This window comes from Falco punctatus (genome assembly GCF_963210335.1).
Source record: "Falco punctatus genome assembly, chromosome: Z".
In the NCBI taxonomy this organism is placed as follows: Eukaryota; Metazoa; Chordata; class Aves; order Falconiformes; family Falconidae; genus Falco; species Falco punctatus.
This window is the reverse complement of record NC_137586.1, coordinates 85267825-85295774: the sequence shown is the minus strand read 5'-3', so window position 1 is coordinate 85295774 and position 27950 is coordinate 85267825. Positions and strand designations below refer to the sequence as shown.

General features: G+C 50.6%; 1 protein-coding gene across 14 annotated transcripts in view; it reads left to right on the top strand.

The window, feature by feature from the left end:
* The window catches only part of FRMPD1 (FERM and PDZ domain containing 1), a 62810-nt gene that overhangs the window by 15232 nt on the left and 19628 nt on the right, over positions 1-27950 (top strand). For 2 of the 14 annotated variants that reach the window (XM_080372479.1, XM_080372467.1), the window contains exons 2-6: positions 20882-21038; positions 22294-22398; positions 23193-23350; positions 25325-25427; positions 25764-25809. In XM_080372479.1, coding sequence (XP_080228605.1) covers positions 22298-22398; positions 23193-23350; positions 25325-25427; positions 25764-25809 — 408 coding nt within the window. In that variant the 5' untranslated portion in view covers positions 20882-21038; positions 22294-22297. The other 12 variants (XM_080372473.1, XM_080372476.1, XM_080372475.1 and 9 more) reach the window with 12 other exon arrangements.

Sequence of the window (27950 nt, the reverse complement as noted above, 5' to 3'; positions counted from 1 at the left end):
TCATCAGATAGCTGGGCTGGGCAGCAGCAGCAGAATGGCATGGCCAACCACTCAGAGAGGGCTGAAGGATGGAAGTGTGCCTTGCCTGCAGTTTTATCCTGCAGAAGGGCAAGCAGAATGTCAGGGAACTTGAGCTGTTCCCCGTGGAACCAAAAAACTGCAGCACACAGGCACTCAAACATGGCTGGGAAGCCCTGCCACATTCAGACTAAGGAACTCTGAGAGAAGGGCTGACTAATCCACTAAGTTTAATTTTTCAGATAGGTGAAATGTGAAGGCTTTTTCTCCTTCATGAAATCTTAGTAATTCTTCTTCAGCAGATGCAGCTTTCTGGATCCTTAAGCCCAGCAATTCCAGAGCAATGATCTGCATCATGGAACATGGAGATTGTTTCACAGGTTCAGCTCATGACTAGGATGAGCTCCCAGAGGTTTAATATTCTTGCATTCTTTATTGAAAGAGCTTAGCAGGCAAGCAGCAACAAGTTGGAAGCTCCCATATAATTTTGAAATGTTTCCTCAGACAGAAGTCTTCTGTGGGTCAGCTGTGACATGATGAAAGCATGAGCAATGAAGAACACTATTTAGAGAAAAAATGTCTCATCACTTTCTGGAGAAATGTTTCCCAGGCTCCTGACAGAATAATCAGAGAGAAGAAAACTACATGCTCAGTTCCACCACATGCAGGTACAAATCTAATACATTTGGCAGCTTGGCATGAAGCTCTGAATTGTCGTCTTAGTGGATACCAGTTTTCATCACCAGGAGAGAGAGCTATGGCTTAATTTATTTTTTAATTAATTAAGCTTCTACTTCCTGCGTGGATCGCTTTGAAAACATCATTCAGGGGCACTGGTAGGAAGGGAAATGTGATGCAGATTGTCCAGGAAAGGTGCATGAATCAGCAGTTGATGCAGAACCTTTCCCTGGACACTGTTTAGTGTTATGTTAATTACAGATGCCAGGCCCCAGCCTAATTTTTCGTTAAATTCAGTGACTACAAAGTTGTAGTGATTGTGAAAGGTGCCAGACAAACTCAGCTTTTACAGCAGCAGTGAAGAAAAATAACCATCGTTTCTGTGGGTGTGTTGATTTGGGAGAGGGTTTCAAGTCTCTGAAAAAGGAGCAGAAAGAGCAGCAAAGGTAAAGGCAGAAGGACCCGCAGTGCAGAAGTGTTCTGGCTAGTTAGAGAGTATGAAAGAGCAAAACCAGAAAGGCACAAACCAGAAAAAATCAATACCTTTCAGTATGTGAGTCTTTGTTTCCTGACCAGCCTTGTGCTAAATAAAGAGCTGCAGACAGTTGCAGGGGAATTTAAACACAGAGCAGGGCATTTTTGCAGCAAAGGCTGGTGTCAGAGATGGGAAAAGAAGAGCTGACACAGTGGTGGTAGGTTCCTGTGTCCCCATTTGTGCAGTGCCAAATGAAAGTCGTGCAGTGCCAGGCGATGTCCAAGCAGCCCTGCACCCCACTTTCTTTGTCCTTAGCACCACTAAGCCCTTTGTGCCTAGAGTACCAGGAGCAAGAGCACTGCACACTGTGTTACATGATAAAAGTGGCTCGGCACACCCACGGAGGGGTACGGAGGGGCAATAGCAGGGTAGGAAGCCGAAATAATGCCCTGCCCTGTCTACTCCCAGGCCCATACGGTAGTCACTAGCCCACGAGAGGCCCGCTTCCACAAGCCGTAAGGAGCACAGAGGCACAAAGGGAGTTGGAAACACAAATTAGGGACTCAAAGGGCAAATCTGTCCAGGGCCCTCCCAGGGCTGTTCCAGGAAAGCCTCAGCCCCACAGTCCAGGCATGAAACCATCAAAAGGAGTCTGTGTCTGAGCACCCTGGGACTCTGCCATCAACATGCTGTGGGGTGCAGGGGAAGAGAGTTCCGAGATTCTGCAAAGCCTGTTACACAGGATGCCCAGGGGAGGAGCCAAATGTGGGGAAACAGGAATTGACATGGTTTGGGGAGAACCAGCAAGTGAAAACAGAGGGGTAAGACAATAAAAATGGCCGGCAACATAGAAACTGTCTTCTGGTCAGGATGTTTGTCTGGCCATGCCCTGCAACGGGTCAGAGCAGCATGTCTTGTTGCCTGATACAGCTCCACTCCTAATGTTCTTCCTGAGTGAGGGACTCTGGGGTGTGTGGTGTGGGTGTGCAAGCGAGCGTGCAAGTGCTGGTGATGATCCAGCTGGGTGAGCGGCGAGGAGGTTATGTGGCCATGGACTTGGGGAGTGGGGGTCTCTAGGGGTGAGACCACCGGAGGGGCTGGCTACTGGGGCAACCAGGGCAGTCCTGGGCAGCTCTGGATGTTTGGTGTGCGCGGGAGGGTCTGGTCCAGCAGCTGGAGTGGGGCCACGGCTTCAGGGCGTTGTATGTGCTTGTAGGTGCCAGCGACTGGTGACGCTGGGACCCAAGGGGGAGCTATACTGGGCTGCCAGTATCTGTGGCTGGCTGCTGGAGGGACCCACGCTGTACACGCACGGGCTGATAAACCGGAGAGGGGAACAAGCTGAGGCTGCGGGTGCTGAGGTTGGATGATGTAGGCAACAGCCCCGGGCGTGTGGGTTTCGGCGTGCCTTCGGGGCACCTTCCCAGTCCCACCGCTGCCCGGACCCGGTGGTCAACGGCGTGCGGCAGCTTCACCTCTATCAGGCACCCGCGGGGACACCCCGCCCCGCCCCCGTCCCCCGCCCCGCCCCCTTCCCCGGCAGGGGCGGGGCAACCGGCCCCCCGGCCCCGCCCCGCTGCCCGGCCCCGCCTTCCCGGGCAGAGGCCGCACCGGCCGCACCTGCCCCGCCGCCAGCGCCGCCGCGGGCTCCGCGCTCCGCTTCTGGCAGCAGGTAACGGGGCAGCTTCCGCAGCAGCAGCGGCGGCGGGCGGGGGTTCCCTCCTGTGCCGGGAGCTGCGGGAGCCCCCGACGGCGCGGCGGCTGCGGGGCCGTTTTTCCTTGCCGCCGGCTCGGTCCGGCCGGGCTCCGCCCTGCGCCCCTTGCAGCGGCCGCGGCTGCCCCGGGGCCCCTCGGGCGAGCTCCCCGCGTCGGTCGGCGCGGCCCCGCCGCAGCCTCCGCCGAGGAGCGGGCCGGGAGCCGCGGAGCGTCTGGCGGGGCGGGCCGGGGGCCCGACCGGCGTTGCCGCGGCGGGCGGGTGGGTTGGGCCCCGGTGGATCCCGGTGCCAGCGGAGGTGCGGAGCGGCGCGGGTCCGCCGGGACGCTCCAAAGCGGCTGGAGCGAAGAGGTGGTGCAGTAAGTAGTGCCGCCGGTTGCGCTCCGCATCGGCTGATTCTCCAAAGCCACGTGGAAAATTGCTTTGCTGCTGGAGGCAACGCCAACGGCAGGCGCGTCTGCCCCAAAACTGTCATCAAAGAAACCGGTGCTACCGGGCTGGCTTAGCCGGTCGCCCTGCTGATACGGTGGGAGAAATCCACGAACCCAGGACTCTAGCAGAAAGCCAGCAGCTCTGAGTTCTGGTCTAGTGCCCTGCTGTTAGCTGCTATCCAGAAATACCCGTCTTGCTGGGTGGTAGCTGCTTGGACGGTGTCTGTGTGAAAAGTGGTCGTTACTTTGAGTTTCGTGTGCCTGACTTCGTTCAGGGGACTTGTTCAGTGGTTTTTGGGCCTGTTCTTGCACCAAACGCCGTGAGCTAATTTTCTTTTTCAGGGGAGGAAGCTATACATGCCTCACTCCCCTCCCCCCCCTCCCCCGCAACCCCCAAACCGACAACAAAACGAGCAGATAAGTTCCCAGCCCCTCACTGTTGTGGAATTCATAGTCAATTATTTTTGCCTTTTAACAATGGGATAATACTGTGAGAGGAATGTCACCTGAGCTGGGGGGAGCGGAAAGTCAGAGTGGCTTTAACATGCAAACATCAGATCCGGCATTCTGGAGAGCATCTTCATTACAAAGGACGGTGGTCTCAATAGGCAAAGGCAGGATCTCTGCAGGGCAGCTGGAGCACAGAGATCAGGCTCTGTGAAGGACAGCAGATAAGGGCAGGGTGGCATTGCATATTCGGCTGGGCTGGGAGGTGTTACAGATTTGTGTTGCTGGCCAAAGTGATTGGATTTGTTCCGTTTGTATGTGCTCATGATGGCTATCTAACCGCTGACAACATACCTGCCAGCTTCCACCTGGGTATAACCTATTCTGGATTTGCATGCTGGCCTCCACCTCTTGAGCATCACACATTTTTGCTACTGCTCTGTGACAGCTTGTCTGTGGCTCCCGTGTTGAAGACTGGTTTACTGCAGTACTGGGAAGCTATCTGAAATTTTTCCTTCCTGGCAGATTTGGCTGAGACAACCTGCTGGTGGGATGTGGGAGATAAGGCTGAATGCTCTAAAGGGGCTGTAAGGCAAGAAGTGTTGGGAAACCCATTAGTTATGGGGGTCTTGTCCTGGAGGGGCAGTCCAGCTGGCCCAGAACCTCCAGAACTGGAGATGGAAATGATAGTCATGTTAAATAGGAGGCCCTCAGTGAATCGTTTCCTCTGCTTTAGCTCTTTCTGTGGTCCTGTTCCCGCTCCCATATGCGGTTCTCTGTAGCAAGGCAGAGAGAGAAATGTTCAGAGGGCTGTCGTGTAACTGGATAAAAATCCAGTCTGGAAAAGAAAAAAAAAAATAATTCTGGAAGTCTGCAAGGCAGCATTTCATTCTCCCTGCATAAATTCCAACTGACATCAGCTAGAGAGGCACGTGACCCTTGCCCCATCCCTCCATTTGTGAATCTGCCCGTGCAGCTCTAGGAAGACTGATGAGTAAGCTGTGGGACCAAACTGGTGGGAAGGCCAAAAGCAAATAATTGCAAGGATGCAGCACAACTGCAAGGAAGAGGCTGGCCCTCTGTCCAGGTCCATGACGCTACAGGGATAATAGAGATGGAGACAGGTCTTTCTCAGACAAGAGTAGAGGGGTGAGAGGGCTCTGGATGGATAGGGGGCTTGAAAGAAGCCAGTGAAGCCTTCCAGGAGATGGCAGGTGAAGTTCTTCTCCACCCAAGCTTCCCGGTCATGTCCTGTACCATATGCAGCTGCTATGGGAAAGAGTGGCTTGGCAGCAGAAGTGGTGGCATTCGTCTGCCTATGGCCTTGCAGCTGAGTGTGGAGCTTGCTGTGGTGGAGACTCCTTTGCTTCTGTAGTTTAGCCGTTGGTAGCAAGGCATATGGCACGCATTTCCAAGTGTAGTGCTATCTGATTTATCCTGCATTTCGCTCGTCTAAGTTTCAGTAAATGACACTCTAAATTCTTGCTGAGCAAGCTGCTAGCAGATAGAGAAGTGTGTTTAATGCTGGTTAGTTACCTGGGATCTAATTCTTGTAAAAAGCCTGGCATTTTTAAAGCTGAAGACAAGCTGTTAGGCTTCGATGAAGTGGCTCTGTGTGCAGCACGAAATTCCCAAATCAGTATTTTTCAAGGGCATGTATTTCCCCCTTTATTCTTCATTTGTTGGCATTTGCCAAAAGGCTATGCAGAAGTTGTTTCCCAGCATAAAGTCTCCATGCTTGGTGAAATCTGAGGCATGGGTAAAGATCATCTTTACCCACAGATGCGGAGGAACCTGGTTTGTTGCCTGCCCTGAACTTGTGTACGCTGAGGTGAGATTTCTTCTGGGTAAACAGTCCCAGGAAGACACTGGAAATACTCCAGAGTGCCAAACTTTACAGGCAGGGGTTTTGGTCCAAGGTCTGCACCAGGACGTCGAGATCAGTGCCAATACGTGGAGTTCTGCACAGAATCTTGCCCGCCCCCATTGCGCAAATTCTAAGTGGCATGACATTGTTGCAAACTGGGCTAGCTTCTTGGTTTCATGGTATTGTGCACACAGAAGCTGGGGAAGAGGATCTGAGGACGCACTGAGGGAGGCAGTTCTTTTTATCCCTGTGAAAGTAAGTTACTTTTGGAAATTAGAGAGGAATATTCTTTCAGTGCTGTCAGTTCTTGTCCAGATAGATATAGCTAAAGGGATGATCTTCACGCACTTCCAAACAAGTTTATTTTTAGAAGTGAAAGCTGTTCTGGAGGGGAGGTATCGATTTTTCTCCTTTCCACCTTGAACATTCTGTTTATTGTTTTCCTCAGTTTGTGTGTAATGGACCATACACAAAGCTATTCTTACTTCTCCCCTTCTACTCTAAATACATAAGCCTTTGCTAAAACAATTTTTATTTGGTGCCTGAAGTCTTTGCATGCTATGCCCAGAACCTCATATTTTAAAACTGTCATGGTTTAACCCCAGCACGCAACTAAGTACCATGCAGCTGCTTGCTCACTCTTTTTTTTTTTTTTTCCCCAAGCCGAGTCATGGGATGGGGAGGAGTACTGGAAAAAGGTAAAACCCATGGGTTGTGGTAATAACAATTTAATAATTGAAATGAAAAAAAAATACTAATAATAATTGGAATGAAAAGGGATATAGCAAAAAGAGAAATCAAACTCAGAGGGGGGGGAAAAAACCCCAAAGTGATGCACAATACCATTGCTTACCGCTCACTGACCGATGCCCAGCCAGTGCCTGAACAGCGAGCAGCAAGCCTGGCCAGCTCCCCCAGTTTCTATACTGAGCATGATGTTCTATGGTATGGAATATCCGTTCAGCCAGTTTGGGTCAGCTGTCCTAGTGTGCCCCCTCTAGCCCTCTTGCTGGCAGGGCCCAAGAAACTGAAAAGCCTTAGTGCAAACATTACTTAGCAATAACTAAAAACATTACTGTGTTATTAAGATATGAAATTTAAACCACAGCAACACAGCACTGTACCACCTACTAAGAAGAAAACTAACTCTATGCTAGCCGAAACCAGGACAAAAAGTAATTCAGCTGTGGGATCTTTTATGTCTGCAGGAAAGCAGAGCACAATGAGGGTGTAGACTTGCAAATGACTTCAGAAAGCAAGCTAACAGCTGGCACTACCCTGCAGATTGGTTGGGAAGAGCACCAGTGAATGGTTAACTTGTGCCTCGTGGTCACTAATAACTTCTGGCCTCCAGCAGTAAGTCTGGTTAAGCTGAAAGAGACAAAGGGACCATCTTCATGACTGTGGCAGAAATAGATGTGATCTGGCAGGACCGCTCACCCTGCTCCTCGATGTTTGTGTCTGTTCTCAGGCAAACTACAACATGTGTTCTCCCTGAGTCTGACCAGGTGTTACTTGGCTTTTGTTTAAAGATGCTACATGACAAATTCCTCTGGGCCTCTTGGAAGATGGCTCTACTAGGTGATGCTGTGGAGCTTCAGCTTCACCCTTCAGCCAGCCAGCGGCCACTGGTAACTTCCTCTGTTGTTCTGCTGCAACAAAGCCCTGCTCCAGGGCTTGGCATGGAGCCACCTTGCCAGCAGCGCTGGCACCAGGTCCCAGCAGCACTGAGTCTGTGCCTTCACCAATAAACCGTGTGTCTGCAGGTTGCACGGGGTCCCATGCCATTCCTCTCCTCCATGGGCACTTCAACCCAAGACCTTGCCGGTCCAGGGGTGCATCCCCAGGGCAGGTTCCCCCGCAGGCTGTGGCTGGGGCTCTGAGAAGCTTTGTCTCAAGTGACATGCATCTGTGAAAATACTGTGGTCTTTCTGAGCCAGAGCATGTCTGTGTAAAACCTGACCAGTGCTGTGGGAAAGAGGAAGGTGGGAGGACTCGGGCAGTCAGAACATGCATGTACAGGCAGCGCAGGCGGTGTCTCTGGAGATGTTCCTCCAGAAGGTCTTCCTGGGAAGCCTTATCTGTGTATAGCAATTGCATCAGGCAGCATTCAGCAGCACCATGGCCTGAAGCAGAACCTCCTCTGTCTTCCCTGGGTTGCCAAGTGCTCGGAATTCTCCTGCTGACTCTTTTTGACTTATGTCAGGTGGAAAATTTCTTTGTTGTTTTGGCAGGGGGCTTTTTTTTTCTTCCTGGCAGCAGCTGTTTGTAGGTGGAAACCTGGGTTTCCAATAACACTAAAAAGCAGCTGTGCTTTTTTTTTCTTCTTTTTTTTTTTCCCTTCTGTGGGGGTTGGTAATAGTGGTAATTATTTTCCTGACATGACAAAGAAGTGCTGAACATAGAAGGTTTTTCTGTTTTGGATGAGAAGGAAATAATGCTATGACTTAGCAGCACTTTGTGAGAACTGCAGCATGAGTGCGTGGTATTTCTGACATGGATTATGCCTTCTGAAACACTTCATGGCTTTCTTACCATATGAGGTGCTTCTTTCCTCCTTTAAGACTGGAGGATACAGTGCAGCATGGCAGGAGTCCAGTCAAGGACTGTGACTTCCTCAGTAGCTGCAGAAGGCATCAGAAATGACACTTCCTCAAGCTGCTGTGGTCTGTCTGGTTCACACAGTATTGGTCTGTTTTTCCCCATTCCAAAGCTGCCTTGGCTCTAAGGATGGATGGATGAGTGGGCATGGTGGTGGCTGTCCCTTTGCTGTTTGAGCTGTGATGAGCCACTCAAGCGCAAAGTATGTTCATCCTGTAGAAACAAAACCCTAAAAACCCAAGGTGTGTGGATGGCTTCATGAAAAACTGAATCAGATTGGTGCTTATGCCTAAGGTGGTTGGTGACAGCAGCTGACAAGCCAGAGCTTGCTCAGCTGCTCACTGAAAACATGGTAATCCGAGGTGGTGACTGCTTGCTTGAATGGCTGGAGAAGGCTTGTGCACAGTGGCACTGTGATCAGATGGTGGTAGACTTGCCTGGTCTTGCTTGGCAGACAAGGTGATGTATTTGTGGAACAGCACAGGTTCTCCTGGCTGCCAATAGCGGGAGATGAACCAGAGAATGGACAGAAGACTGTGTAGGATTCTTCTGGTGTGCTGCCCCCGGACCAACGTGGAGGGACATGGCCATACATCTGCACAGCACTAGGTCACGAGCTTGCTGACCCACTGGCTGGTGCTGTAGGGCTCCGTCCCCTTTTTAATCAAGTCAAAGCTGGTCATTTTCTGGGTCCAAGCTCTGCTTTCATAACATGGAGAGGCCAGGATGAAGAGCTCAGGACTGTCACGCAGTCAGAGGGAGCTGTGAAGTCCTTGTTAAGGAGAGCAGGCCACCCTGTGGTACTAAAGCAATTATAACCAGGGACCCAGAGGTGATCAGACAAGCGGCTGACATAAGAGTGTAGAGGATAAACTCTGCTGAACAGACCTCAGTCCTGTTAGTGACATCTGGCAATATTGAGCAGTGTCAAGGGAATGTTTTCCTTCTGAGGAGAAGCAGTGCTGCTGTAATGGGTAAGGGGACTGACGTCATGGTGCACAAGGATGTTTGCGGCCATGGGGGAGGATCCTGCTCTGGACCTTCTTCCCTGGGCAGCGGGATGAGTCCCAGATGGGCCCATGACTCTCACAGGCAGAAAGTTGTGTGTGGACAATTTGGGCAGGCCTTTGATCTGGGCAAGCCCCATGTGAATCCAACGTGTCTCTGCAAAAACCAGGGAAACATCACAGACTTGCTCAGGGAAAACTTCTCCTGCTTCTCTTGACTTAGGAGACAGGATGACCATAGTGGGGTTTTTTATTTATTTTATTTTATTTCCTTTTTGCATGGGTTATGTTATTTAAATGTGTGATTGTGGAAACTATAACAGCAACGGCTCAGTCACAGCCAAATAATGAAAGCAGCATGGCTCACCCCAGCCCATGTGTTCCTTTTTCCTTAACTGTTCACCTGCTTTGCTGCAGGGGCTGGAGGTGGGAGTCATGGCTGGGGCCTGTAAGGATCCTTGATTTCCGTAAAAAAAACCACCAAACATCTTGGTCATTGGAAGAGAAAGGAGACCTACCCTGTCAGTGTCCGCTGTATTTGCATAGAGATGAGCCTGGGGGGACTCCCAGGGGATGTGGAAGCTGGGAGGTAAATGAGTCAGAGCATCTCAGTGGCTTTTCAGGGTTGGTGTCTCGGGTAAAATGTCTCCTAAGAAGAGAAGAGCCCTTGTGGGCCAGGTGCTACACAGGCAGAAACATCCTTGGAGCAGTTTCTAGTATCATCTTCCCACCTGGGATTTACTTGCATTCTGGTGGGAGCGCAGGTTGCCATGGAAGCTTTAATCTCAGTCCTGTGGCCCAGCTATCTTCCCTGACCATATCTCGGAGAGTATCTTTAGAAGCCATTGTGGAAAAAACTGAAAATTACTGTTCTGTCCTAGTGTCTTGTCAGGGCTGGCTGACCTTCAAAAGCTTTGCTGCAGAGATGCCCAGCCTGCCAAAAGTGTCTTCTGATGCAGCCCAGGCTCACAATGAACTATGTAAAGAATGAGCTCAGTTTTCTGCTGCCTGCCTAGGAAGCAAAGAATGTGCTTACACTCTGGTGATACTTGGACAAGAACAGCAGCTGAAGGAGCAGACATCACCAGTTGTGATCGATACCTCCTTACCTGTAGTTGACCCATTACGTGACCCAGATCCTCCTGGCTGGTTGGCAGAGGTGTGCATTCAGCTGTTTGGGAACCTGCCTGTTGTCCTGAACCTGCAGCTGCCTGACTCAAGGAGCTCCACACCCGGTTCTGCTATTGAGGGTGAAGACTCCTTCCTTGGCTGAGGGACCACAGATGGAGTCTCTTGTCTGACAGAAGCCCGTGATTTCTCTGGAGCCAGGGGCATTCATTGGCTCCGGAGGACTTCAAAAGGAACTTGGGCTGAACCTTTCTTTTGCTATCCCTGTGATCTCTGGAAGCGGGTGGAAAAAACATGGGGCTTTCTGGCAGCAGAGAGGCCAAGCATTACCTGAAGGACTTCTTTGTGCTCTTCTCCAAACCAAGGAGACCGGCCATATGGCAAAAGCACATCCTGCTTCTAAAGTTTCTGCTTTACAGACCTTATGAGGGCAGCATGCAGCACATAACTGGTCTCCAGAGAAGACCATGCCTGATGAGGCAGTTTGGGCAGGAACCAGCACCACTTCATCTCTGAACTGCACAGTGTGAGGATGTGTCACCAGCTACACAGGAGGTAAAATCATAGAATTACAGATTGGTTTGCGTTGGAAGGGACCTTTAAAGACCGTCTAGCCCACCCCCCCTGCAATGAGCAGGGACACCTTCAACTAGATCAAGTTGCTCAGAGCCCCATCCAGCCTGGCCTTGAGTGTTTCCAGGGACGGGGCACCTACCGCCTCCCTGGGAAACCTGTGCCAGTGTTTCACCACCTCCGTTGTCACAAATGTCTTCCTTATATCAAGTCTGGGTTGACCCTCTTTTAGCTGAAAACCACTACCCCTTGTACTATCGCTACAGACCCTGCTAAAAAGTCTGTCCCCATCTTTCTTATAAACCCCCTTTAAGTTCTGAAAGGCCACAGTAAGGTCTCCCTGGAGCTTTCTGTTCTCCAGGCTGAGGAACCCCACCTCCCTCAGCCTTTCCTCATAGGAGAGGTGCTCCAGCCCTCTGATCAGTTTTGTAGCCCTCCTCTGGACCTGCTCCAACAGCTCCAGGCCTTTCTTGCACTGGGGGCCCCAGAGCTGGATACAGTACAGCACATGGGATCCCACCAGAGCAAAGCAGAGGGGCAGAATCACGTCTCTCAGCCTGGTGTCCATGCTGCTTCTTATGCAGCCCAGGGTGCTGTTGGCTTTCTGGGCTGTGAGCGCATATTGCCAGCTCATGTCCAGCTTTTCATCCACCAGTACCCCCAAGGCCCTCTAGGCAGGGCTGCTCTCAATCCCTTCATCCCCCAGCCTGTATGGATACCAAGGGTTGCTGTGACGCGGGCACAGCAGCTTGCACTTTGATTTGTTGAACTCATGAGGTTCACATGGGCCCATTTCTCAAATTTATCCACGTCCCCCTAAATGGCATCCCATCCCTCATGCATGTCAACTGCACCACACAGCTTGGTGTCATTTGTAGACTTGCTGAGGATGCACTTAACCCTGCTGTCTGTGTCACTGATGAATATATTAAACAGTACTTGTCCCAGTATAGACCCCTGAGGGACACCACTGATCTCCATCTGGACGCTGAGCCATTGACCACTACCCTTTGGATGCAACCATTCACCCAGTTCCTTATCACCGCCATCAAATCCATCTCTCTCCAATTTAGAAATTTGTGGGGGACCATATCAAAGGCCTTACAAAGTCCAGATAGGTGACATCAGTAGCTCTTCCTTTGTCCTCTGATGTAGTCACTCCATTGTAGAAGACAGCTGGGTTGGTCAGGCAAGAAGTGCCATCGGTGAAGCCAGGCCGGCTGTCTTGAATTACCTCCCTGTCCTCTGTGAGCCTTAACGTAGCGTCTAGGAGTATCTGTTCCATGATCTTCCCAGGCACAGAGGTGAGGCTAGCAGCTTGGTAGTTCCCAGGGTCCTCCTTTCTACCCTTCTAAAAAATGGGTGTTTCCCTTTTTCCACTCGGTGGAGACTTCACCTGACTACCATGACTTTTCAGATATCATGGAGTGCCTTGGCAACTACATCGGCTGGTTCCCTCAGGACTCCTCGATGCATTTCATCAGGTCCCATAGACTTACATATGTTCAGGTTCCTCAGGTGGTCTGAAGCCTGATCTCATACAGTGCTCCTCCAGTCCCTGCTTTGAGGTCCAGCGAGATTGCTGGTGAAGACTGAGTCAAAAAAGTTGTTGAGTACCTCAGTCTTTTACTCGTCCATTTTTACCAGCTTGTCAGTTGTGTTCTTCAGGGGTGTGGGCTTTCTTTGACCTTCCTTTTCTGGCTGACATGCCTATAGAAGCCCTTTGTATCCCTTGCCAAGTTCAGCTCCAGCTGTGCCTTGGCCTTCCTGACCCCATCCCTACACAACTGGGCAACATCCCTATGCTCTTCGCAGGATAGCTGTCCCCGTTTCCACTGCCTTTTTCTTCTTCCACTTTTCTTTCTTCCCCTGTGCATTTTCTTCTTCCCTTTAGTTTGTCCAGCATGTGTAGATGCACCGTCATTGACATTAACAGTTGACTGACCTTCCAAATCCAGACCCACATGCCTGTTGTATAGAGGCACCTGGGAAGGTGAGGTAGGCAAGGAGGGGGTTCGCCTGCTGCCCCAGGCATAGACTTGCCTCCATTCACTCCTTTCCTTCAAGTTTACCGCTTTCTGCCTAGTGATGGGAGGATCACTTTGATCTTGTGTTTTTCTCGTGGATGTTTCTGCCTCAGGGAGGGCAGAGCATGGTTCCGCTAGCACCTTCAGCCTTTTCGGCAAGAATAGCTACAGTCTGGATACTGGCAGGGCTGTGGACTTGTTTATGTTCCTCTACCAAAAAAAGGCAAAGATATGATGAAATGCACAACCCTGTCATGGGTATTTTTCACAGCTTGTTCTGGAAGAGGGCTTTTACAGCTGCAGTGCACAGCATCCTCATAGCACCGCATGCCTAGCACGGACACCTCTGCTTTGTCTCCACAGGAACTGCTGAAGTTCAGCATCACTGTGATTACTTTGAATCCCATGAGCTCTGCTCTGGAATTAGCTGTCTGTCAAAGGACAACAGTAAAGATGAGACTCTGAGGCTGCGTTAGCAGCGATGAGTGGTGTTTGTACCAGCAGTCTTGCTGCAGCTCCATAAAGGAGCATTTGGAAGAGGACAGGAGGCCATTTTTGGAGCTGGAAGCCTTTGCTGAGGAGCAGCAGCCTGCTTTTTAAAGACCTAGCCCGCTGCACAGGTTTTGACCTTGCATCAAAAGAGAGATACAGCTTCGATGAAAAGCAGAGGGAACCAGCACAAAGCACTGTATTTACACTTCGGGCCGTAGCCCTCACTGCTGTTGAATTTTACTGCCTTTATTTTCAACACCACACATTTTGACTGCAAGCCCTAAGGCTTCTGCAGTTAAGAGAAACATTCTGCAGAAGGAATGGTCTCCCCTACAGCTGCTGCTGGGGAGGTTGCTGGTGGTGTTGGGGTCCTTGGCATGTTAGGGTGGCCAGAGGCAGGGCTTGTGTGTTCCACGATCAGATGACCTTGTTGCACGTGGTGAGGCTCCCTGTGAAGGCTATGTGGGATTAGCTGGAGCTTAGAGGTTGGAGCTGGCTGCTCTCCTGATTACTGTAGGGTGGCCGGGGGACTGACTTGGAGATGGGAGGTGGAAGAAGCCTTAAAAGCCCTTTACTCCCTTAGGGAATTCACATGTGAGTCAGGGAGTACTACATTAATCTTTGAGTAGCTGCACAGGCCCCTGATATGTGCTCCTTATACCCCACAGAGAGCAAGTTACAGTAATCGGGTACCTGCTGCCAAGCCTGGCTTCATCTTCCACTGGCAGCATCATCAGGGCTGGCAGCAACAGTGTTAAGGCAAATGCTGATCATCTGCTTTTCAAGAAGAAAGGTGCATCTTGTAAAGAAGAAAATGTAGCTGTTCCAGATCTGCTCTAAATACATGTATTCTCATAGTAATATTTGTGTCGTAGCTGATGGTTCCCAGTATTTAAAACAAATCAGGCCCCAAACTTCAGGAAATTTAACGCAACCAACCACCTTTAATTCCTCTGCATTTGCCTCATGAGGATGCAGCTGGGATCATGTATCAAGGGTATTTTTGTTTCTGCTCTAAGGGTCAGATACTTCACTCCCATAGTAAGAATTAAACTGAATCTGAAACTTCCAGCCACCAGTACAACTCTAGAGCAGGGGCTCTAGGAATGTCCATATGAGGGAGGCTGGGCTGTAGTAAGTTGTTAGTGCTGATGTGAAGATCTTTAAGTGCACCCTCTGTGTTGCCTGCAGCTGGATGCCCTGCCCTGCCAAGTGAATCACTGATGTCCACAAGAGGTTTTGAGATCTTTTCAGGGAGATGCAGGTGCAAGTTGCCCCGTTAAAGCAAAAGAAAGGGATTTTCTTCAGCTGGCTTGACCTCCTTGGACAATGTCTGTGGGAGGAGGCAGAAGATGGGTCATTTTTCTCACTGTCTTGGAGCTCAGCACAGACAGCTGGAGTCAGGCAAAATCACAGACTGGCTGGGGTTGGAAGAGACCTTTGGAGATCGTCTAGACCAACCCCCTGCTCAGGCAGGCTCTCCTAGAGCTGATTGCACAGAGTTGCGTCCAGGTGTGTTTCGAACGTCTCCAGAGAAGGAGATGCCACAGCCTCTCTGGGCAGCCTCTTCCAGCACTCTGTCACCCTCAAAGAAAAGAACTTTTTCCTTGTGTTCAGAAGGAACCTCCTGTGTTGCAGTTTGTGCCTGTTGCCTCTCGTCCTGGTCCTGTCACTGGGCACCGCTGAAAAGAGCCTGGCCCCGTCCTCCTGACACTCGCCTTTAAGGTATTTGCAGATACTGACAAGATCCCCTCTCAGTCTTCTCCAGGCTAAACAGGCCCAGCTCTCTCAGCCTGTCCTGAGAGAGATGCTCCAGCCCCCTCATCAGCTTCGTACCCCTCCACTGGAGCCTTTCCAGTAGCTCCCTGTCCCTCTTGAACTGGGCAGCCCAGCACTGGGCACACACTCCTTATGTGGCCTCCCCAGGGCGGAGCAGAGGGGGAGGGTCACCTCCCCCCACCTGCTGGCCCCGCTCCTCCTCATGGACCCCAGGATCCCACCGGCCACCTTGGCCACAAAGTCACACGACTGGCCCATGGGCAACTTGCTGCCCACCAGCACTCCCAGGTCCCACTCCGCAGAGCTGCCCCCCAGCAGGTCAGCCCCAGCCCGTACTGGTGTGGGGGGCTGTTCCTCCCCAGGTGCAGGACCCTACACTTGCCTTTGCTGAACTTCATTAGGTTGCCCTCCACCCAGCTCTCCAGCCTGCCCAGGTCTCACTGAATGGCAATGCAGCCATCTGATGTATCAAACCGCTCCTCCCGGTTTTGTATCATCACCAAACTTTCTGGGGGTGCTCTCAGTGCCTTCATCCAGATCACTGATGAAAAGGTTGAACAGGACTGGACCCAGCACTGACCCCTGGGGAACACCGCTAGCTACAGGCCTCCAGCCAGATTCTGTGCCACTGGACACAGCCCTCTGAGTGCTGCTGTTCAGCCAGTTCTCGATCCACCTCACTGTCCGCTTATCTCACCCACATTCCTTAAGTTTGTGCATGAGGATGTTATGAGAGACAGTACCAAAGCCTTGCTGAGGTCAAGACAGACAACATCTGCTGCTATCCCCTCATCTACCCAAGCCAGTTGTTCCATCAGAGAAGGCTATCAGGTTGGTCAAGCATGATTTCCCCTTGGTGAATCTATGTTGACTACTTCTGGTAACTTTCTTTTCTTCCGCATGCTTAAGAGGTGGCATCCAGGATGAGCTGTTGTATCCCCTTTTCAGGGATAGAGGTGAGGCTGACCAACCTGGAGTTCCCTGGGCTTTCCTTCTTGCCCTTTTTGAAGACAGGAGTGACACTGGCTTTCCTCCAGTCCTCAGGCACCTCTCCTGTCCACCATGACCTTTCACAGGTGATGGGGATTGTCTTGGCAGTAACATCTGCCAGCTCCCTGAGCGCTTGGTGGTGCATCCCATCGGGGCCCATGGATTTGTGGGTGCCAGGTTTGCTTAAGTGATCTCTAACCTGATCCTCCTCAATCGAGGCAGACTCTTCCTTTCTCCACACTTCCTCTCTTGCCCCTGGGGTCTGGGATTCCTGAGGGCTATCCTTAGCAGTAAAGACTGAAGCAAAGGAAGCATTCAGTGACTCCGCTTTCTGTGTGTCCTTTTTCACCAGGGCACCCACCTCATTCAGCCATGGGCCCACATTTTCCCTAGTCACCCTTCTCCTGCTGCTGTACTTGAAGAAGCCCTTCTTGTTGTCCTTGACCTTCCTCACCAGATTTAATCCCAATGGACCTTAGCTTTCCTCATCACATCCCTGCATACTCTGACAACGTTCCTATATTCCTTTCAAATGGCTTGTCCCTTTTTTCTCATCCCATAAACTTCCTTATTCTGTTTGAGGTTTTTCAGAAGCTTCTTGCTCATCCATGCAGGTTCTCCTGCCCCCTTAGCTTGATTTCTTACTCATAGGGGTGCACCAATATTGAACTTGAAGAAAGTGATGCTGGAATATTAGCCATTCTCTTGGACCCCCTACCTTCCAGAGCCCTAACCCATGGGATTCCACCAAGTAGGTCCTTGAAGAGGCCAAAATTAGCTCTCCTGAAGTCCAGGGTTGTAATCCTACTTGTTGTCCTGTGTCTTCCATGCAGGATCCTGAACTCCACCATCTCAGGGTCACTACAGCCAAGGCTGCTCCCAGCCTTCACATCCCCAGCCAGTCCTTCTTTCTGAGTACAAGGTCTAGGAGCACACCTCACCTCATTGGCTCCTCCACCACCTGTGTCAAAAAGTTATCAGCAACACTTTGCAGGAACCTCCTGGACTGTATGTGCCTAGCTGTGTTGTTTTTCCAGAAGATAGCATGGTGGTTGAAGTCCCCAAAAGAACCAGGGCCTCTGATTGTGGGGCTACCTCCAACTGTCTGTAGAAGGCTTCATTGATGTCCTATTCCTGATCAGGGGGCCTGACCGACAACAATGTCCCCCGTGTTGGCCTGCCTCTTAATCTTTACCCATAAGCTCTCAACTCACTCTTCGTCCATGCCCAGGCAGAGCTGAATACATTCCTATTGCTCCCTCGCAGAAAGAACAATTCCACCACCTCTCCTTGCTGGCCTGTCTCTCCTAAAAAGTACACATCAACCGTGGCAGCATCCTGCTCATGCGAGCTATCCCCCCGTGTCTCTGTAACAGCAACGAGGTCACGGCCCTGTGACTGCACACAGATCTCTAATTCTTCCTGCTTATTCCCCATGCTGCATGCATTGGTGTACAGGCATTTCAGCGAGGTAATTGAGCAGGCAGGGTGCAAGGGGATCCACCCTTGAGGTGGTTGGGCTTCTGGCGCTCAGCTTGGCGGGCAGCTAAGGAGCATACATCACTGTTCTGGCTGGCCTGGCTTATTCCCCAGTTTGATGCGATGGCGTGAGCATTGCCAATTTGGACCCATGCCCCCGAGTCCTGCAATTTAAAGCCCGCCTCACCAAGCTGGCCAGCCTGCTGCCAAAGAGTCCCTTGTCTCTTCTAGACAGGTCTCATCCCTCCCTAACAAGCTATAGTCATTGAAAAATGACCTGCCTGCCCATGGTGTCCTCTTGTGTGCTTCCCCCCAGGCTGCTTGTTCTGGTTGCTCTCAGGTGGCCTGCCTGATGTCTCTGGCAGAATCAAAAACCCGTATAAGAAAAGCAACCATGCTGAATATCCTGAAGATAACCTCGGTTATCCTTGTTCTGTCTGCTAGTTACTCCGAGGAAGTCTGGATTGCGGCCCAGTGCGGTCTCAGCAATGCGTGCTCTTGCAAGGTGCCGGTGGGGAAAAAATTGCAGCAAAAGAGCAAGGACTGTGTTCCCTCAAACCCCTGTACTCTTTGTAGCCTTGCAGGGCTGCTTGCCACATGCGCTGTGGTTTGTATGTTGAAGGCTTGCTGCATGGGCAGTGAATCACGAGCCGCAGTCCTCTGTTCACCCAGAGGAGCACTGAAGTGTCACAGCTTTTTGTCAGTACCCATTATTGTGACTGCACTTTGAGGATCGGGGGGAATGGCACATTATACACTCTTTGGTTTTTATTATTGCCTTTCTTGAGATTGCTCACCACTGTCTGGCATCCTTTACAATAAGTACTTGGAAAGATGTTTCCAAAAGCCCAGATGAGTGAAGATATGGGTGGACCACATCCAGAGGTGTTTTATGACAGCTTATTGCAATTATTTCTATTCATGCAGTTCTCTGCCATCAGTGAGTGGAGGAAACCGGCTGATTCTCACTACTGCTGTTGCTGCTACATTTTCATGGTAGTGAACACTTTAAAACAAAAATGCAGTTTGAAAAGTAGCAGAAAAAAATTTTCCATCAGAAAATTTCAGTTTAATGAGTTAATACTTTCCATGTAACGACATGAGAAAATGTGAAATGTTTTCCTTGAAAGTGGGTTTGTGGTTTGTTTTTTTTTTTTTTTTTTTTTTTCCCTGCCAGTCAAATCTGGGCTAGCTGGCTGAGTACTCCTCCATTTGGTGCTTTCTGCCTGATTGCACAGTTGGCACCCATTTATCAATGGCTTCCTCTCCTTGTATGATGGGCTGCCACCGACTTTCCGCTCCACTTTGGAGCGGGCAAGAACTGAGTGAGGTGAGGTCACATCTATGTTATCCTTGTTTGCAGCCTTCTGTGCCACTGCAATGGCTGAAGGGGAGGCTATGGAACAGGAGGCTGGCAGGGAGCAGTATTCTTGCTGCTGTGGTAGATGTGCATGACACACAGACAGTGAAGGCTGGTAGTTCTTGTGTCCTTTCCCTCCATGCAGGTGACAATGCGCTTCCCCACAACTGCTCTCTGTTGCACTGCCCTGTGGCTACCTGTTGTGAGGTTTCCCAAGGTTCTGATCTTCAAGTCAGTGCTGTTCCTGAAGAGCCAGAACCACCCACCCAGGTTTCCTCTGACACACCAAGCAATGGCCACGTGGATGGGTCAGTTAGCCACACAAATGCCTGACAAGTCTTAATTTCCTCTGCCAGAGTTTAAGGATCCTTGTGTATTAGGATCCTAGCCCACTCAGGCTGCTTAGTGATGTGCTCAACAGCTTAAGGGCTTGGCTCAAAAATCGTTGCGAAAGGGCAGGTGGGAGAAGGACTCGGGATGGAGCATTCATAGGACGTCTTTGAAGCAAGGAGGTGGTGCGAGCTGCACACGCATGATGGATCTGTGCAAAAGATTGAGTAGTCCTGTCCTACTCAGCAGATGTGTGGGTGCTGTCTGCCCTGGGGACACCGTGAAAAAGAAGGCTGCTGCCTTGTGTTTTGCTCTGTTATAGGGAAATACCTACCAAAACTGCTTCTTCTAAGACACCTATTGTATGGCTCAAACATTCCGGTTTATTAAAGGACATTGTGTGGTTTTTTCTCTTAGTATTGCATCTGGGTTTTTTCAGCATTTATATTTGTTCCTCAGGCTTTTCCTCCTGCGGGTTAAGAGGTTTTGTCCAGAAATCGTGTTTTGTGAAGTACAGCAAAAAAGTAGAAAAGAAAGGCTGTCTTTCTGCAAAGAAGTAAAAGGTACGGAGCAGTGTTAGAGTGTGGAGCTGTACATGGAGGTAGTGAGAAAGCACCAGAGAACAACTAATCTCAGCACATCAGTAGCTGAAGCAGATGACTTGTAGGCACCCAAACAGAGAGCCTCTTGGGATGAAGGACCAGCTGCAAGAAGGACTTTCCCCGTGGCTCAAAGTGGGGTGTTAGAGTGTTGGAAGGAATGTAGGCAAGCCAAAGCCCTTTATGCTACTGAGAAGAGAGATGAAGTCAAAGTCAGAAGGTGGTTCCAGCCACACTGTTGCACAAGTGTCTATGGAGCTGACTGTCAGAAGCAGTGAAATGCTGCGGCTGAAAGGGAGCATGCTAAGCATGGACAATGACTGCTCAGGCCTTGGTCTGACACGTCCTATCTGTGTCTTTCAGGCTGCAGAACTTCTATGCTTCTACTTGTTCTGTGGTTACTTCCCAGTCACCTTCTGGAAAGGGAGCAGATTTCACATCCTACAATACAGAAAACACCATCTGATTGCCAGGGTACTCGTTTTTCATTCAGAGATGCAGCTCTGAGGCAGATACAGAAGCACTGCGGCTGAAGGAGCAGTTTTGAATTGTGTTGCATAAGAAAGAGCAGCCAAGAGAATGCACAGAAAGAACTCCCCGAGGGCTGAATTTTGTGGCCCTTTCCCCTCTTTTCTGTCCATTGCTACACCAGTCTGAAATGGGCCAGAATAGCTTCCGGGGAGGGAAAGAGACATCAACAAATGTTGGTCATGTCTTCTCATCCTTGTTGGAAAAGATGAGTTGGGAGGAGTGTTGTGAGCTGGGAGGGTGCTGGGGGGAGAGTTCCAGTTTATGTGCAGACAGAATGTTCTGTGCCTCATTTCTGTCAGCTTCAAACTAACTCTCTTTTATCTGAAGTTAACTTACTAATACTTCTCTAATACAGCTCCTGCTATGGACCAGCAGTCCGCTGTCCTCTGCACTGTCTCAGCATAACGGACAATGTCCCCAATGTGCAGAACTTACTGTCTGAGCAGAAGACACAAGGGAGGACCTCAGGACCTACAAAGCTTGCAAGCTGACCAGAAGACACAGCGTGAAAGGTAGATATAGTAATTCTGTTTCCTTGCTGAAATACAATTGAAATACAAGAGTTTATATCCTCTGTGGCTTCTTGTAGATGCAGACATATTTTCTGTTTCATTTTGTGTTTGGTTTACTTGCAGCCCACAGCTCTTTCCAGTGTCTGAATAACAGAAATAGTCACCTGTATCAAGGAAGACACAATGTTAAAGTGGCAAATTATCTGTATTGGTAGAGGAATTGTGGACTGGCAGGTTCATTTTGGGGTCTGGAAGCTGACCTAACCATTGTATCTTCAAAAGAAGGAACATTTTTGGGTGCAATTAAAGTCACAATGAATTAACTAGAGAACCAAACCCTTCTAATGCTGCAGTCCTTCAGTTCAGTAGGACTAAAACCATCCTACCAACAGTAAAGGGTACACGCACAAGGAGCAGGTTGGGTGAGCAACCATTTTCATATTGTTGACCTAGGGCTTTTAAGTGGAAGATCCAGGATGAGCCACTCACTTTACTGATTTCTGGAACCATGTATGTTTGCAGAGCTCCAGGACTAGCAGATTTCAGGACACTGGACCAGTTTTATCAGAGAAAAATTTGAGCTTATGACCTGTGTTTAGAGACTGCTGCTGCTAGTGCAAACAGCAGTCTGTAGCAGCTTGCACTGGCCACTCGGTTTCTTGCTTCATTACTGCTCTCTGCAGAATTTCTGTGGCTGTGTTCATCTGAGAGGAAATCTGTCACAGGGAGGGAATACACCAGTTCTCTGCCTCCCCAAGGCAGTTAGGAGTTTGCTGTAGGTGTCACTGCCATGCCCTGAAGTGTCTGGCCCACTGAGGCTGAAGGCTGTGTACTTGCCCCTGAGATGATGGTCAGTGGAAGAAGCATGTCTAGTTTGGATCAGCATACAGGTGGGTGTTACCAAACTTTTAAAACAGATTAAAACAGAGAAGGGCTTTCCCGTGACTAGATATATCATCACAGGATCCAGAAACCATGAAAGAAGAATACAGAGGTTACTGGGTTATTCTCTACCATGAGTAGCTAACGCGCTATAACCGCCAACATGGACTAACCAAAAGCACCAGGCAAGGGGAGACTGGATGGGCAAGAAGAATCAGATTAAGTGTTACACATATTAACATCCTCTGTTAAAGCATGTGGTCTTCCCAAGGTGCCCACGGATGTCTTTATTACAGGAGAGTTGTGAATCGGTGTTGATAACTGAACAGTGTCTAGAAGATTTCTGTTTTCCTGTGGTTTCTGTCCCTTTCAGGTAAATGGAAGATTTGGAGGCTAACTTAAACCAGACACGCAAAGCATGTAGAATAGAGCAAGTGGTAGCAAAATGGCTTCATCGCTCTCGGGACGGTGCATCCAGGTAAACATGTTTTTTGTGAAAGAAATATCTGTTGATCACCTTTGATCAGAGACAGCACAAGCTTGTTCCCAACAAACGGGTGGTCAGGGGTTGCAGATCTTATTCACTGTTTCAGTTGTTCTTGGGAACTATGCATACAATAATCCCTAGGGAAAACAATGTTTTTAAGCTTCCCCCTTGGTTTCCAGGGTCAGAGGTTCCTGCTTTAACCCATTCTGGTTTTGTGAGCCACAGCTGCAGAAATACAATACTGCTCAACGCGAAATACAGTTTTCTTGCAGGTGGGGTTGTACTCCTCTTTGTGTCTTGCTGTTGGCCCTTGTTTTTAGGGCAAGACTGGGCCCAGCTCACAGCTGCTTTACTTTCCTAAGGTCTGTAAATCAAAAGTAAGCTGGACTGGATCCTGGAAGAAGTAGAGAGCTGTAAATTCTCTCACTGCCTTGCTGGATAAGGGTGTTGCTGTGATCTGTGGAGGTCGGGGCTTGCTGTGGGGCACACCTGGAGTTCTCCCACTATGTGACCACTGGGCTGGGGTAGCTGGAAGAGTTGTGGTTACAACCAGCTAGTGCCATTGTTCTGATGTCTTCAGTTTTCTGTGGAGCCTCGGGGATCACCGCAGGCCTGCACAGTGCAGAGCCACCCATGGGTACCCAGAGAAGTGCTGGCCTCCCTGTGTTACTGGTGCAGCCCACTGAAAGTGGGGAGGAGGGGCGTGTAGGTGTGTGGATCCATGCCCCTTCAATAAATTATCTTCTGACTGTATATTAATTAATCACTGGCTTCTTGTCTCACAGGGGCAGAGTGTCTGTGACAGACAGCACCAGTGATGGCAGTGGCCAGCCTGCCAGCCGTGTCAAACTTACTGTCACAGTATACAAAGATTTGATCCTCCATCACTATGGCTTTGAAATCTATCCAAACCTTCCTCTTACGATTGCATCTGTCACTGCAGGTAAGCACCATTTCTTTCTCTCTGCAATCACAGATGTGACAGGCCTGAGTCGTCCCAGATAGCCTTAGTGACAAACTCCTGCAAGATTATGAGTTTCTCAGGTACCTCTGGTTGGCATGTGATCCTTGAATACTGAGGGCAGAAGGCTGTGTGCCTGTGGCGTGCAGAGTGCTTGAACATCTACCTGAATGTGATGACATGAAAGAAGTCTAAGCCAGTGGCAGCTTTACCACGAATCCTTTGCCTGCACTTGGACACAGCTGACCTTCAGGCATGCAAAGAGCTGCTTCAGAGCAAAGTTCTTTCCGGTGTTTCATCTGAAATGCATAGGAAGAATTTAATCTAATCTTAAAGAGTTCTTATTCCGCAGTGGCCCCAGTGATCTGTTGTTGAAAATGCTCTATGGGCTTACAACCCTGTAATGCCAAGAGGATCACTGTGAGTAACAGACAGCCCAGGTGAAATTCTGCTTCAGTCAAGCAGATCAACCCCTCCAGTTATAAAAAGGAGCGTTATAACTCTGCTTTTAAGGTGCCGGGGTGGGGGTGGGGGTTGAATCAAAACCTGTGAATCTGTTTTTTCTTTACCTCTCATTTTTGTAATGGGGACACCAAAATGCCTGATTTTTTTCCTGTTGGTGTGTGACAGCCAGAGGAAGTCTATGCCTGAGCTGGACAGGTAGGTGTTGTGGGGAGGGTGGCTGGACAGCTGGCCTGAGCTCTGCCTCTGGCTGCTCCTGTGGGCTGTGGCATTGTCTGTCTGCCTGGGGGAACCATCCGAGTGCTTGCTCCTGCTTGTGGGCTGTTGAGCGTAAAGGCACTACAGTATGGTCTCTTGTCCTTTCCCACTGCTTTTGAGTGAAATTTTCTCTTTATACCCTTTCCCACTGAAATGTGGCTGAATCAGCTGAGAGTCTTGGGGTCTAGGAAGTAGGGAAGGAGGTTTTCTGTTACACTTTTCTTTCTGCCTAATCAGAAGAATCAACATTTTATTAAAAGTGAGGCACAAAGAAACCTGTCCTTTTAAGTGCTGTCCTGTCCTGCGGGAGCCCACCGCTAAAAGCCCCATGTTTAATTCCAAATGATTGTGTGTTTTGCCTTTCATGTACGCTACCTGGCGTTGGGGTCTCCTTGAGGGGCAGGTGACAGGTGCGAGGTAGGTGCATGGGCAAACCCTGTCTGGCAGGGAAGTTCCACAGGGTGCTGCTGTTGCAACTGCTGGTGGAACGGGGGGCTGAATGTGTGCTCCTCACTCTTAGGCTGGAGATACACCTCCTCCTTAGCCCCTTGGATCCTGTGGCTGCTACTTTCCTGGAAAGCAAAGCTCAGAAACCATCTTTTTGCCTTGTTGTGGGTCCTGCCAGCAGACAGCATGGTTAAGGGAGGCCTTCTCCGTGCTCTCCCAGGTTGCAGAGGGGAGTCACCATGCTGGGAATGCAGCCCGCATCTCCCGAGGACTGCTGCAGCACTTTGGTCTGGATGGCGGCCTGCTGGCGTATGCAGTCAGCTGCTGGGGTGAGACCCGCAGGGTCAGGCCATGGTGCAGACCTGCAGAGAGGAAGCGCTGGCTGCGGCAGCTCGCAGGTGGGTGAAGGGCAAGGCAGTGCTGCTACGCCGCAGTGCTCCTGCGGCTTCCCAAGCGCCTGTGAGTCCTTCTGCTGCACCCCAGGCAGGCCATCCCTGAAGCGGCTGTGACAAAGGGGAAAGACATGGCGCAAGAGGGATTTTCTGTGGTGCAGGGGCAGCTCGTGGGACAGGCGGAGAGCCCAGGTGAGGCAGCACGGGCATGGGCAGTGGTACACCAGCTGGCATAAGGGCCCAGTGTCCTTTGGGTCCTTCGTATTGTGCCACCCAGTACAGCTGCTGAGGCAGGTGGGTGCCAGGCGAGGTGAGGAGCTGACGATGAACGTCCCCGGTGCGAGGAGCCCTGCCGGCGCGGTGCTGCTGTGACTAACAGTGTGCTGGTCACCCGCAGGGAGCACTGCCGAAGGGAAGCTGCAGCCAGGCGACCAGCTCCTCAGGATAAACTCTACCGCAGTGGATGACATGTCTGTCGAACGAGCGGCTGACATCATCAGGTGTGGTCCCGCATGGCCCGTGGGACGAGGCGGCGGAGGGCTGAGAAGGGGAGGTGCGGGGACTGGGTCTCATCAAGGGTGGCGAAGGCACATGGCCCTGTGGGCCTGACACCCCATGGAGCTGGGCCTCGCTCAGTGGGGCCTGCCCCGCAGGACCAGCCCCGGGGAGCAGGGTGCCCCCTCTTTCCTCCGCCATGTTGCTGCTTGCTGGCTGGGAGCGGTCCCTCACGGGGCGGGCGGAGGGGCTAAAGGCCTCACAGGCACCATCTGCCACAATGGTGGGGAGGAAGGCACAGGCATCTGCTGACCCTGGCTGACTGCGTGTCTCTGTTGCAGGGAGGCTGGTGACGAGCTCCTCCTAACTGTCCTGCGCTGCACGTCGGTAAATGGCCTTTCTTCAGCACTCTCAGCACGCCCTGCGGCACTGCTCCAAGGTGGCCGTGCCCACCAGCATGGCCCTCAGGGAAGGTGGGGTGGCTGGGCTGGCACACAGGCTTCGCAGGGGCCAGGAGGCCACAACTGACTAGGATGTAGGCAGATCTCTTCAGCAAGTGGTGGCCGAGCCCACCACGGACAGCCCGGCATGCTCCCTGTGTGCTGGGGCTGTCTGGGCCATGGAGGCACCCTGAGCACGAAAGGCAGGTGCTGGGGCTGCAGGCCCACATGTGCCTTAGGTGCTGCTTGGAAGCTCCTGAGGTTCTCCTTGTTGAGTGCTGGCAAAATTTTCTCCAGCTGTGTCTGGTTAAGGGCCAGGGCCTAGGTGTGGATCGTACTTTGGGAATAGAAGGAAGTTTTAGTACAAAACATTGGTGCTGATTGCCCATTTCTGTAGCATAAAATTCCCCAGAAAACACGTGCTGCCAACGTGACGTGTATGTCCATGTGGTTTTCAATGTGTGCAAAAGCTGAGCTGCAAAGCAAGGACAAAATTGGGTTTGTGTGCTTTTTGGCTTCTTGTGATGTATGAAAGTGGCCTGAGGGGGATTTCCCCCCTGCTTCTCCCTGGAAAGCATTTGGGAAGTGTTTTTCATTTGTTTGGAGGTTTTTTTATTTTTATTTATTCTTAGAAACAAGAATGATAGCTCCTTCAGTTGACTTACTGGAACTCTCAGGCCATGAGATTTCTTGGCCACTTAGTAAAGGTACATTAAACAGAAGATCTCTTAAATATATTTTTCCTGCCCAGAGTTTCCCAGGTGTTGGCATTCGGTGGATGTGCACAAAGCCAAAGTAACCAGAACAATTTTAAGAAGACCCACTGAACAGTGGCTTCCCTGTTTTGTGAATCTGATCTCTCTTGCCTAGTATGTTGGCTGTCGTTCTTGCCAACACTTGATCCATCTGTAGAGATCAAGGAAGAAGTGAGTTAGTTATGCAAGACCTGAATGCTTGCCAAAAGGGGGAAAATGAAACGGCTTTTCAGAGAGAAAAGGCTTTGGAAAACTTCATGGGATTTGGAACACCCTTCACAGGCCTTCATGCGTTGTGGAGAAGCAAATAGGGCACAAACCCATTTTTGTTTTTTCCTTTGCAGGTCACTTTAAGGACATCTCCAAATACAGCCAAGGCTGATCTTGGGTTTGGGGTTGGCTCTTGCCCCACTGTGAAGGCAGCTGTGCTTAGAGCTGAGAGGTAACACCTCCTGTTGATGGACACCAGCCCCTCTGCCGGGGCTGCTCTGGCCACACTAGAAGGGAAGCGGGAGCCCTTGGCCCTCCTTAGGGCAGCTGTGGGCCGTGATGCTCCGTACAGCCCGGCAGACTCTGGAAGGGATTGCTGGCCGGACACAGACACTCCCGCCTGCCTCCCTTCCTCCATCCTCGCTAAATGGCCTATGGGCAAGATGGGGCTTTGGCAGGTTGGAGGCACCTGCGCTTCTGGCAAGAGTGTAGGGATTGCTCCGCCTCAAAGTTGTCTAGGAGGATACTGAGGTATAGTGCCTCTCTTCTTCTTAGGGAATATCATGCTTTCCCAGAGCAGGACATTTGGGCACAAAACCTCGGTGGTTCCTAGGCTTACATGGAGTTTGGTAGGATCCTGTAATGGTGAAAGCACGTTTATGTGACGACAGTGCAACGAAGTCAAGTTGGCATTTTCCCTTTTGGGCAGTTTTCTTAAATATTTGCAATATGAAGAGTATGCTCTAGAAACCCCAGCTGAGCTGGGAAGTTTCTTGCTGTGTTCTTGTGAGGCCCTGACAGGGCGTGGGTTGTCCGTCACTGCAAGGCGCTCTGCAGTTTATTGTACTGTTAGCCTCACTGCAAGCCCGCTGTTGGTACATTAACAGTCATTCTGCAGGATCCTGACTTCATTGCAGGAGTTGGGGGGTTGCCTAAACACAGTAGCTGGTTAACATGCAGTGAAATTAGGAGTATGTACATGTGTGTCCACTTGTTGGACAGCCGGAGTTGGGTTCAGAAGGCAGGAACTGCCCGGGTCAAAAAGGCCTTTAGCAAGCCTCCTCTGCCTCTCATATGGAACAGCAACAGACTGAGCTGCCGACTGAGTGCTGTTATTTTTTCA